The sequence below is a fragment of the Stegostoma tigrinum genome, chromosome 16 (genome assembly GCF_030684315.1).
Source record: "Stegostoma tigrinum isolate sSteTig4 chromosome 16, sSteTig4.hap1, whole genome shotgun sequence".
NCBI lineage: Eukaryota > Metazoa > Chordata > Chondrichthyes > Orectolobiformes > Stegostomatidae > Stegostoma > Stegostoma tigrinum.
In genome coordinates this window covers 20,871,474-20,884,443 of record NC_081369.1, presented here as the reverse complement: position 1 = coordinate 20,884,443, position 12,970 = coordinate 20,871,474, and the positions used below count along the sequence as shown (strand labels likewise).

Below are 12,970 nucleotides of genomic sequence, written 5' to 3'. Positions count from 1 at the left end.
GAGACCCCTAATCCTCCCCCCATCTCTGAAGAAGGGTCTCACACTGAAATGCCAGCTTTTCTGCTCCGCTGATGCTGCCTGTCTTTCTGTGCTTCTCCAGCTCCACTCTGTTATCTATGTTTACAGCGTACATAATTTGGAAGTTTTGAGAGAGTTTTTAATGTGATAACAAGCAAGTCGCACATTTTGCAATGGAGCAACCACTTGGGTCGTAAAAACCTGGGATGTTCTTTTATTTTGCAGCAAGATAACAGGACAGACATTGCCTTTTAGTGTTGTTCTAACACAGGTGACTCACTGACAGGATGGTATCCAGCACACAATGAAGCACCAAGTCACCTTCTTTAATCAAAGTCCTGTGTATACTCGAAATCTGAAACAGAGACAGCACATGCAAGCAGTGCTCAGCCAGCATCTGTGGAGAGAGAAACCAAGTCCATCTTTCAGTTCGAAAGCATTTTATCAGAACAGAGAGAAGTTAAAACGATTTTACCTCCCCTTGGTTTTCCAGACTCTATGCTCAGTTAAAAACTGTAAAATGCCTGACTTCTGCCAGTTCTGATGAAAGGTCATTGTCCTGAAATGTTAAGTCTGTACCTGTCCCCACAGGTTCCACCAAGCCTGCTGAGTGTTTACAACAGTTTGTTTGTTTAATTGAATATTTTCTGTACAAGAAACAAAGGCTTACAGAGAGATTATTTTACTGGACGTTCTGTACTAGGTCCAAACACCTTCAGACAGATTATTGTAACTGCATGTTTTGTTCTGAACCAGGTACAGAGACCTTCAGACAGATTATTTAATTCAGTCGTGACTGTAGCAGACAAAAACTACAGCAGCTCCTGTTGGTAAGTGAAGGGGAGTTGTATTTTCTGCCTCTCTCTAAATCCTACATCTGGTTCCAAAATCAAGTCAATGTCAGATATCCCTTAGATACTTTCAGCTGCCAATGGTAACATTTTTGGTTCAGTTAGTGAAATAGTAATTATTATATAGACTATTAGCATGGATTTGGTATGCATTAAGCTATACTTGTGTTCTCATTTTGCTGTAGAGGACTGAATTTCAACTGAAAGTAACCTTATCTCAACACCCCACCTGTGGAGATACCATTTTGTGGATTTTTAGTCCAAAAGCAAAACTTTACAGACACTTGAACCAGTAAAGAAAATTGTGCAAAGGATTCGAGATAATGGGGACTGCAGATGCTGGAGAATTCCAGGATAATAAAATGTGAGGCTGGATGAACACAGCAGGCCCAGCAGCATCTCAGGAGCACAAAAGCTGATGTTTCGGGCCTAGACCCTTCATCAGAGAGGGGGATGGGGAGAGGGAACTGGAATAAATAGGGAGAGAGGGGGAGGCGGACCGAAGATGGAGAGTAAAGAAGATAGGTGGGGAGGTAGGGAGGGGCTAGGTCAGTCCAGGGAAGACGGACAGGTCAAGGAGGTGGGATGAGGTTAGTAGGTAGATGGGGGTGCGGCTTGGGGTGGGAGGAAGGGATGGGTGAGAGGAAGAACCGGTTAGGGAGGCAGAGACAGGTTGGACTGGTTTTGGGATGCAGTGGGTGGGGGGGAAGAGCTGGGCTGGTTGTGTGGTGCAGTGGGGGGAGGGGACGAACTGGGCTGGTTTAGGGATGCAGTAGGGGAAGGGGAGATTTTGAAACTGTGAAGTCCACATTGATACCATTAGGCTGCAGGGTTCCCAGGCGGAATATGAGTTGCTGTTCCTGCAACCTTCGGGTGGCATCATTGTGGCAGTGCAGGAGGCCCATGATGGACATGTCATCTAGAGATTGGGAGGGGGAGTGGAAATGGTTTGCGACTGGGAGGTGCAGTTGTTTGTTGCGAACTGAGCGGAGGTGTTCTGCAAAGCGGTTGCAACTGGGAGGTGCAGTTGCAAAGGATTAGCTAGTTAACCTAAGAACTACAAATCAAGTGAGAATATTCATTTCATGAGTTTACATTGCTCAGTTTTACAATCTACCAAGAGTGCAATTTCTTTTTATTTGTTCCTGTGGAGGGTTATTTTTCATCATTTATGGGATGAAGGTGGCGTCGCTGGTCGGGCAGCATTTATTGCCCATCCCTAATTGCCCAGAGGGCAGTTAAGAGTCAGCCACATTGCTGTGGGTCTGGAGTCACATGTAGACTAGCCCAGGGAAGGATGGCAGCTTCCTTCCCTAAAGGGCATAGTGAACCAGGTGGGTTTTTCCAACATTCGACAATGAATTCATGGTGATCATTAGACTCTTAATTCCAGAGGAGTGTTGCTTGCTGGGCCAGCGTTTATTGTCCACCCCTGTTGCCCTGGGGAAGACAGTGAGCTGCTAAGGACACCAAAATGCAGTTAAGCAGAAAGTTCCAACATTTCCACCCAGCAGCAAATATCAAAATTTCTAAAAGCTATTGCAATTATTAGATGTACATAAAATGGGTCAAATCCTTCAATGGGTTAGATTAGCTGTTGGATTCAATTCATTCACTCAGACCAACTTAGATCCTCCTATTTTCCTGGCAATTTCTGGAAAGCTAAGTTCCTGCAGCCTCCTTATATTCTCTTCACCTTAGATACTTTGCAGCTGTATTTTTCATACAATGCAGCAGCCTTTTGATGGTTTTCTGTTGTTAATGGGCAGTATTCAGAACCTGGAAGAAATTATTGTTTCTGAGCTGTTTGAGACGGTGTGTGAGACTTCACTTGCAATAAATTTGTCTTCCACTGCTTGTTGCTTAATTTCAGTCCTAAATAAAATCTCATCTGGCAGAATAAATGGACCACTTTTGGTCTTTAAACTTGTTCAACCCACTATGTTCAGATACAAAGAATATTTTTTTTTGCTCATCAAGGTGAGGGAATGGAATGTCCTCATTTTCAGTCACGTTGACATTAAGTAAACCCAGCAGGAATAGCACAGCCTGATGCTAAAGTCAAGCCCTGCAGTAAAGTCTCACTCTACCAATATGATTATCTTTCCCACCATTAGCCAGTTATTTTGTCCAAAAGGTACCTGAGGCAGTAATCATCTATATTGTGTCACAACAATATAAAATATGGGCTATTGAGTTTTGAATTCCATTATACAGTTTAATACCTGGTTTCCATTGAAGCATTGGAATGGCTTTAAAAAGGAACTGACAATTCTAACTTAAAATGGCCACAGGTTAGTCCATGTTGGCCACGTTTAACTGACAGTAACGTTTTAGCAAAAGGCAATGAAACTAGTCAAGAGACCTCATTTTCTGTCCTAATGCGAACCTTCGCATATTGGAAATGGAAACATCCATTCAATTGTTAAGCGCCCAAGCAATACCTGAGCAGACAGGATATGTACAACCAGTTGCTATTTCAAAGAGCTTCTTTGGCAGAACGGGAGAGATGGATTTTAAGTTAGAGAACAGGAGCAGGTTAGAGAAACCTTTGTTTTTATTCCTCATGAAGAAATTTGCCTGATTGCCAATGTAAACAGTATAGCAGAAGCATCAACGATCTACAACCTCTCAAAGCAACTGCCACCTTCGCTCCAGCTGATGATCCACGAAGCCAGCGAACCAACAATGGTTTTGAGCTAAAACATCTTGCCTTGAGGACAACCAAGGACTCAAAACTATACAGGAGCAAATTGTTGCAGATGTTGGAATCTGCACTGAAAACAAAAAATGCTGGAAATCACAGACTCTTCATGAGAGCTCTGAAGTGTTATCTAGACTCAAAACATTAACTTGCTGTCTCTGCACGGATGCTGCCTGACCCACTGTGATTTCCAGCACTTTTTGTTTTCACTGAAAACTGTATTCTTGTTTTATCTTGCTTTTAACTTTGCAAGTGTGTGCATGTGAGAGAGAGACGGCTGATGTGTTTACCTGGAGTCCACATGCTTGATGTTGTGTCTTTATTCTTTTACTCTGGGTTAGCAGGTAATAAAATTGCTGTTTCTTTCACTCAAGGAAATGTTGTAATGGCTGTTGCTCACAGGGGAAACAGTTAGGGGCACATTAATCAGAGAAATGTAAAGCCAAGTGCTAAAAAGAACTTAAAATCTTTACTGCAGCCCAGCTGGAGAGATTGGAAAGAGAGAAGCCAATTCACCCCACCTTACCTGGTCATAACAAACAGAAGTGAATAGTCCAAATTCTTTTGATATTCAATGTCACTAACAGCACTGAACTCCCCACTATCGACATCCTGGGCATGACCAGAAATTTCATTGCACTAGCCATACAAAGGTGGTCGTGAAAGGGGCAGATCAGAAGCTACAGTGAGTAACTCATCTCCTGACTCCTCAAAATCTGTCCACCCCAACTACCAGTTGGGAACTTTAGCTGCATACTCTCCATTTGCCTCAATGAGTGCAGTTCCCAAAGCACTTCAGAAGTTCATCACAAAGCAGTGCACTTGATCGGTGCTCCATCCAACATCTTAAACTCCCTCAATACACTATGCTCAATGTGGGATTGTATAATGTAGACGCATTTACTTCAACAACTGACCAGGATTCCTTCAGCAGAACCTTCCAAACCCTCTACATCTACCACCTTAAAGGACAAGGGGAGTATACACATGGCAACACCAGCACCTGCAAATTGGCTGTCTTCGTTCACTCACCATCCAGATTTGGAATTATATTGCTGTTCCTTCACTCTAGACAAGTCAAAATCCTGGAACTTCCTTATACGTGATGGCATACCTACATCACGTGGCTTGCAGTAGTTCGAGAACCTATTTATCACCACCTTCTCGAGCATATGGAATGGTTACAAATGCCAACCTTGCCAACAATGTTATATATCATATTAAGAAACCCTGACACGGTCTTGGACTCTTACTGCCAGCAGATGGAGCCTTTAGTTTTATTGTTCTGAGCTGTATTTATTCTACAGTTGCAGAAGTGAGTGGCCAATAAGAAACTTAATAATCAAGCAGTTTATCCAGCTCTGAGTGGATGTCTTTTCTACTGATGGGACAAATTCGGCAAATTATCATCATGATTTTGCTCAGCAGCACGGTACAAAACAACAGATGGACTTCTATTTTCCGTGGCCTGTCTGTAACTTGGGAGATTTCCCTTCTACAGCTACTCCAGAGTCATTGCTACACTTTGAACTTATTCAGTGTGGGCTTTCTGTAATCACAAATAATTGTAATGCTCCAGTTGGCTTTGTTGTTCTAGAGCAGAATGATGAAAGATTCTATACTTGTGGAACTGTTTTGTTTGTATGCTGACCAGTGAGGACTCATCGGCCCAGAATAAGGCTTATGCTGCTGCCACTCCCTATCTAGGCCTTTACTTCATCAATGGCTCCTTCGACAGGGAACAATCAACATCTAGCACGCTTGCCTTTGGGAATAAAAGCTTGTGGGAAGGAAATGATGAGATGACCAGAGGCCAGGTGCTTTCCCACAGAAATGTCAGAGACCAAATCACTGATGTCCGAGTCTCTCTCACATCCTGCCAATCAGTTCAGAATAGCACTGACTTAATTCCTTGGAGCAGGTTGTTTGCTTTGGCTGTAATGTTGCATAACGACAGTGGGGGATGGGAAGAAAACAGCTTTATGAAGCACATTACTCTCACAGAATCGAAGAACAAATGTTTGTTACAGTCCATCTGCCATGTTAGTGATCTTTTTGGAAGACTAAACTATCCACTTAAATTGCAAATATGTGAGGAGAAATGTAGGCTTCTAAAATCTCTAAACTCATTTTCACTTCCAAATTTTGTACAATTGCACTGGAGCAATTCGAGAAACTTCTGCTTTCCAGCGGATTTCATTCAAGCAGCAGACTTTAAAAGATTAGAAAGCCCTTGGTTCGGATATTTTGGCAAAGCATCTCATGATGTTGAACAGTAGGGGGCTATCATTCCTGCCATGTCAGACAATAAATTCTGTCTGAAATATCAGAGCATAGGAATTTTGACTTGAAAGCTACACAATCAAATGATGAGCAAATTGAAAGCAGTAACTGCCAAGGAACAGACTGTCCCAATATGTGCAGTTAAAGGCCTCACTGCATTGCCTTGGGGAAGTATGTATTAGCCATTTCACTCTTTTCAAACAGATATTATCAAAACAAATGAATGGATAGTTTGATCTAAACTTTGGCTTGCTCCATTTCACAGGGTCATATTTCATGGCCTGACCGTGCAAGTTTGCTCATGATGCAAGGACCAAGATGCAGTGAGGAAGAGCAGGGAACAAAGGCAGCTCTTTGAGTGCCCCCTAAAATAATCATACACGCATTAGTTGCCATGAGTTGCGCGTTGGAGAAGGATAGTGTGATCAGTGTGAAGAAAGCAGCAAACTTTGTTTTTGTTTTAATTCAGTCACCGGATTCGGGCATCGCTGTGTAGGCCAGCATTCATTGCCCATCTCCAGTTGCCCTTGGAAACAGCTTGGTATTGCCAATATGGAAGCCAGTTAAGAGCCAAACACATTGCTGTGGGCCTGGAGTCACATGTGGGGAGACTGGGTTTGAGTCCCACCACAGCAGATGGTGGAATTTTAATTAAATAAAATCTGTATAAAAGAGTCAAATAAAGCCCATGTTGATAGTAATCTCAATCGTAATAATACCACTAGGCCATTGGCTTTCTGAGGAGAATAATGCACCATGACCACAGCTCTGGGTCTTCATCCTGGATCAACATTCAATGATGTATTTGTTAATTTTGACTAAAGGACAGTTTCAGTGGTAGGGGCCAATCTATGTGTCTCTGCAATATATAGACTGAATGCCTTCAGCTAGTGGCTCCCTGTCACCTACGTGATGTTGATTTTTGCCAGTGACACTCTCACTCCAAGAACAGTTAGTCCTTTACATTTAGTATTTCTAGGTGCCCTCATTCTGTACTTTGAGATGTAGGTTTCCCGTGCCCACCAGCCGTAACGTCAAGCCAGAGCTTTGGGCTCCAATTGTTGGGACTGTGGAATGGGATTCAGATTCAGCACTTGTGATACAACAGCAGCAATACTAGTCCTCAGTACTCCAGTGGAGACCTGGCAGTTCAAATGGCTGTGATTCTATAGGTATTCTGTTTAATATCTTCACTTGCTTTCAGAAAATGGCAAGTTCTGTAGCCCAAAGTATCAAATATGATACTATTTATAAAAGTAACAGAACTTAATTTTTGAGAATTTCTTTCCTCGCAGACCTATAAGTACTTGGACCAAATCGTGAGTATTTTAGTGACATGACAGCTCTGTCTGAATATTTCCAATTGGGTTTATTGATCACCATGCAGTGTCATGGACAGACCAGCACCAATTGACAGCAGGCCTTCACATAGCTGACTGCGGCCTGGGCTTTTGGTGCATCCCTGCTGAACAGAATAGCGCAGCAGACATTACGCAGCAACAGTCAGGTACAGAACAGCAATGGCCAAAGAACCTGGGTGCTCACCTTCGCGGCCCCCTCCCCCCAACCTCCGCCACCTCTCAAGCTGAGCAACACTGCACAATGATGCAAGGAACTAAACTGAAGAATGGGACTAAAAGAGAGCCAGCACAATTTTAGAAAGCTTATTGGGCTTGTTTTCCAGCTGCGTGAGCAAGTGAAATTTTATTTGATCCTAACTCTTCCAACCAGTTAATAATCTGAAAGTTAACTGAAGTTCATTTTAACAGGAGGCTAGATGTTCGCTAATATTGGCATGTTCCCTCAGCCTTTCTTGCCTGGTACAATGTACAAGGGTAAACTGCAACTATTTATAGAAGGGTAGCTGCAAAAACTGAGCTCCAAGCAAATGATTAACATCATTAAAAAAACTCAAACAAAAATTCAGTTATTCTCTCAAGTTCTGATTTGACATGCACTCGGTTCCTGATCTGGCATATTCAGAAGTTTGCCTGAAGTTTGAAAATTTGGCATGATTCCTTTATGTATTTGTTTGTGAATTAATTGCTGAAGAGTTGTTTTGCTTGGAAAAAATATGACCTTATTAAATTAATTTGCCCTTTGTGGTTTGAATCTAGCTGTCTGTAATTTAATTGATTGAGGGTTAATTTTTATTGGGTCCATATGCTGAAATGATAATCATTCACATATTGAATATCTGTGGAATGTGTTCATTCCTTGCTTGATTGCTGAAGCACATTGGTACACTGCGGCATTTATGCAGCTAGTTTAAAATAACATTTAGTTAGGATCGCATTTCCATTCAACTTCAAGTTTTTGTTGGAGCTATTGCATTATACACTCAATAATTTTTTGTATAAGTGCTGGCCATGTCAAGGAATAATGAATCATTTTATCAGATAAAGCAATCCATTGTAACAATTTAATTGAATTTTCTTTGCAAAGAAACACCAAAGGTTCATGAAGGGACTACAGTGGCTGTTGTCTACATCGACTTTAAGAAAACGTTTGACAAAACATTTAAAAGGCGCGTTGAAAAAGAGGAGGATCGTTGTCAACTTAGAGAAAAAGACTTAACAAAATTAAACTAATCCGTAGGCACTGATAGCTTCCAGATTGGAAAGTGGTAAACAGTGATATATCCCAAAGATCAATGCTAGGCCCACTACTTTGTTCGATATGTTTAACTGCCTTGAACATTGGAACAGAGTAAAATTTCAAAACATGCCAATGAAACTGAACTTAGAGAGTGACTAGCAGTGAGAATAAAACCAATTGACTACAGTAGAACACAGGCGTCCCAGCAGAATAGACAGGCCAGTGTCAAATGGAACTTAACACAGAGAAGTGTGATTGTGCATTTTGGCAGAAGAACTTGACCTAAAGAATGTTCAGGAGCAGAGAAATTTTGGGTGTGCATCAGCTTTTAAAGGTGGCAGAACATGTTGAGAGAGTTGTTAGCAAAGTATATGGAATCTTGGGTGACGTACATAAAGTCATTGAGTACAAAGGCAGGGAAATTATCCTGAATCTTTATAATGCTGTGGTTAGGCCCCAAATTGTGAGTTTTCTCTTAGCCTGGTCACCACACTTTCAGAAGAATGTGAGGATCCTTGGGAATTTACGAGGAGATTTACCAAAATGTTTTCAGGAAAGAGGGATTTTAGTTACAGGGTTTGATTGGAAAAGCTTGAGTTGTTATCTTGGAGTACATGAGATTGAGGGTACATTTGATAGAGGTGTACAAGATTATGATAGGATTAGATAAGGTAGACTAGAAAAAGCTACTTTTGTTCACCAATGATAAAAGGAGCAAAGGATGCAGACTTTAAGCTTTTAAGCAAAAGGTAGAGAGGAATGTGAGGAAGACCTTTCTGACACAAGTGGGTGGTAAAGATCTGGACCATGATGCCTACAAGGGAGTTGGAAGCAGAGACAACACATGATTTGAGGGCATAACCAGACTGGTATGACCTTAATAAGTGGTGGAAGAGGCTATTATACTTGAATGGCATGCTCCTGCTCCATATTCACACGTTTGTAAAATGAGCCTCGTTTTTCTTTTCCTTTCTCAGGGATAAGACAAAGAAGGTGGTGGAACAGTCGTCGGCTGTAGTGTGTCTGCGGGCCCTCGGACTCCCTGATGGAAGATTGTGTGATGGAGAAAACCCGTTGAAGTATAAGCGAAAAAGAGATGAGGAGATCACCAATGGCATAGAAACGACCAGCCTCTCTTCTCTGAACACAAATAAACGAAAGTCCATCACTGATGAAAATACGACGACTGACATCCTGCTCTAATGCAATCAATGGCAGTTTTATGAAGTGGCATATACAAGTCAGAAGGTTACTTATATAGACTTTTACCCAGCCAGAACCCCATCTTTGCTGTTGTTCTGGCCAATCTTATATCAACTCCACAGATTTTGCATATTGTTTTAATGTGGTGACCACATGCCTTGGGGAGTAAGGCTGAGACTGGTGTGCTGGAGAAACTGCGGAGAGAACTTTAATGTTTGTTTTCTTTCCCTGCTGGTTTCTGCCGTAGATAAATAGCTGTATAGTTTTCAACCCATTGACCACACCAGGTCATACAATTTAATACCCTTTAGATGTGGCTTCATTTCTACACAGGCCTTTCTATGATTTCACTTATGACCTGGAAATATTTGTGTAATATATAATTTAACTATTAGCTGCCATATCAAATGTGGACCTTACCCAAATGTTATTACCTTCCCCACTCCTCTGGCTCACTCTATTTTAGTTTAGATGACTTTTGTCTATATCTTCCTGTATGAACAATGTGTGAGCATACCCAAAAATTACAGAGATGAAAATGTGTTTTTAATGGCTATTTAGTCATGACTGAAAGCTAGTTCATGATCTTACTGTACCATCACTTCTGTATATTACTTTTGTTTAATTTGCCTTCTCCATTCCATTGTTACATTTCAATTCCTGATTCTCTCTTTACTTGCCTTTGTATCCTTTCTTTCCTAAGTAGTTCACTCTCTCCCTCTCTGTAATTTGTTGAGCTGCACCTATCATTCCTACAGCATTGATTTGCCAAGTCGAATCATATCTCCTGCCTATAATGAGAATTCCTTTATGCTAGTTCCTTTATTTATTATTTGAATTCTTGCTTTAGGTTGAGTACAGCATAAAATGTGCTGCCATGTTAGAATTCCAGTATTTTATTGGTAACCAAAGGAATTTCTTTGCCCTGTTAAGCCCACATTGTCAGAGAGTTCTTTGACCGCAACTATCCGTTTTCTGAATGTGATCCAGTATTGTTTATGAATCTGTGCGTGGACTAGAGCTGTGTGTTGTTCCTGTGCCTTGCATTTGTAATCTAATACAGCTTGCGCAGAAAGTGACAGCAAGGCTGCTGCTTGTTTACGTTGCGGAAGAATTCTCTCTGTACCCTGGAAAAGTGAAACCCATACAATCTGCTGCCTCCCATGATCATCTTTTCATCAATTCTTTTGAGGGTAATTCAAAAATGAAATTTTGAAAGCGAATTCTGCAAACTCATACCCCTTTTGGGGAAACTGCTAGAAGGGAATATAGTATGGTCACTGAAACACTGGATCCCTGATTCGATAGGCTGTGACCCTGGGAGCATGGAATTTGATCTTGCATCTCTGGACCTTTCTGTGACAGAAAATACTGGAGTGCCTTGGTGTTGAAACTGTGCTAAACGTGTCTTATTCCTAATAATGTTGGTGACTGAAGGAAATGACTTTCTGCCAACATTAAATTAGTCAATTCTAATCAATTCACATCGGTGGTTACAGGGTGATAGTAGCTTCATGTGTTGAGTCAACTTTCATAAGTCACTAACCATGATGATTGACCTGCTTTCATTTTCGCTGGAGCATGCTCACTCGGCGACTGAAGAAGCCTGCCTTTTTCTGCTGGGGGTACTCTTTATAAGATGCATAATCAGGGTGTTATGACGTATGTAGGGCAAATTTAGTCATGCTGCTGGGTTCCCACAAAATTACTCTGGGGCAGTGCCAGCCTGGGCTCCCCAGCTCACCTTCCCATGTAGCTTCAGCCTATACCTTTCCGAGGATCATTTTTCACCAGCACCTCCCTCAGAGTGAAAACAGTGAGTTACCTCAGGGTGTCCCATGTAATTTTCTGATAGATTTCTCACTGTGTTGATTTTTAATACCTACAGTTTTTTTCAGTTTTTCATTCAAGTTACTTTTTAGGCATTTTAATGACAGCAGATTTTAACCTGACCTATCAGCAATGAAGGCCACTAATAACTTATAGAAAAGACTGTTAAAGAGTTTACTGATATGAATCCAACATTTTTTTGCAGTCTTAATTGAAATATTCTTTTCTAAAATAATTACAGGAAAAACATAATGCGTTTTGTCAAGCTTTTAGCACCCAAGATAAACTGTTGAATAAAAACCTGAGAGTTCTTTATTATCAGTCAAGTATTAATTAATTACAGTAGGTAAAATCCGATTAACTTCTGCAAAGTAAATTTGACTTCCATGTAAAGCAGGATTTTGGCATTGTCCCAAGAACAGGCAGAAGGGAGAGCCACTGAGAATATGTATCATTGAGAATCTTGTCCATAGAGCAATCGGAATCGAGTTGACCCCCAGCAGACATCCCTCTGACCTAGATCCAGTCCCTCAGTCTTGCGCAAATTAATGCAATTCAGGGGATAGCCTTCCCCATCCCAAAATGGTGGCCTGCCTGCACCAGTTAATCTGGAGGTAGGCCAACTCTATTTGTCCTGCCTGGCGCTGCGATAACTACAGTGGAGGTAGAACGAGACCTCTAAGTGGCCATGAATTGACCAATCTGTGCGGCTCTTGAAAGTACTTTAGCACCTTTAAGATCTTGGACACTCACGTTCTGAAGTGAGGTTCGGGAGGTGGGATGGTGGAAAAACTCCTGGCCCCATCCGCCCTTTTTTTTCTCCGTGTTATTGTTATCCTCACATACTGGATAGCATTTATATCAGAATGAGCAAGTGGCCAAGTACAGAGTTGAATTAATTTGCATGCCTATGCAGTGGACTTGTCATTAATTTATAAGAGTCTGCTTAGTTGACTCCAAATATATTATAAATGTATATTATATTCTGTAAGCCACAATAAAATCTTAGAAATTAAACTAGGTTCTTGATTGAGCTGCAGTATTCTGTGTTATCAGTGGTATGCACCCACAAATTAACCCTATACTTCAGATTCGTGGATGAAATTGCCTTACAATGAAAGGTGTGCTGAGCTGTGAAATGATTCTTCAGCGTAGAGATGAAAGAATAACGCATATATACACAGCTCAGAACTCCGTGTTTTCAGGTTTCCATAATATTATTGCCTAAAGTATTGAAACCTGCTTACAATAAAAGTGTGGCTAAGAGTACGCATTGAAAGCATGTACGTTTTGTTTCTTCTGAGGATATTATTCTTGACATCACATTGTGTTGCTCAGTATTTGCAGGAATATTTTTCATTCTCAGTTACAGAATTGCATTGTCAGATACTTTTAGAGATTTTTAAGGAACTCTTGAATATACACATGGATGATAGTGTAATGTAGGGTGTGCATAGTAGTTTGATCATATTAGACTAATAGG

The 12,970-nt window shown here is 41.2% G+C and overlaps 1 protein-coding gene across 1 annotated transcript in view; it reads left to right on the top strand.

Annotated features, from left to right (window-relative positions):
- The window catches only part of dus2 (dihydrouridine synthase 2), an 88,395-nt gene extending 75,655 nt beyond the window's left edge, over positions 1-12,740 (top strand). The window contains exons 15-16 of the mRNA XM_048546884.2: positions 775-848; positions 9,432-12,740. Of these exons, the coding sequence (XP_048402841.1) occupies positions 775-848; positions 9,432-9,657 (300 nt within the window). The 3' untranslated portion in view covers positions 9,658-12,740. The remainder of the gene's footprint in view (positions 1-774; positions 849-9,431) is intronic.
- The last annotated feature ends 230 nt before the right edge of the window (positions 12,741-12,970 follow it).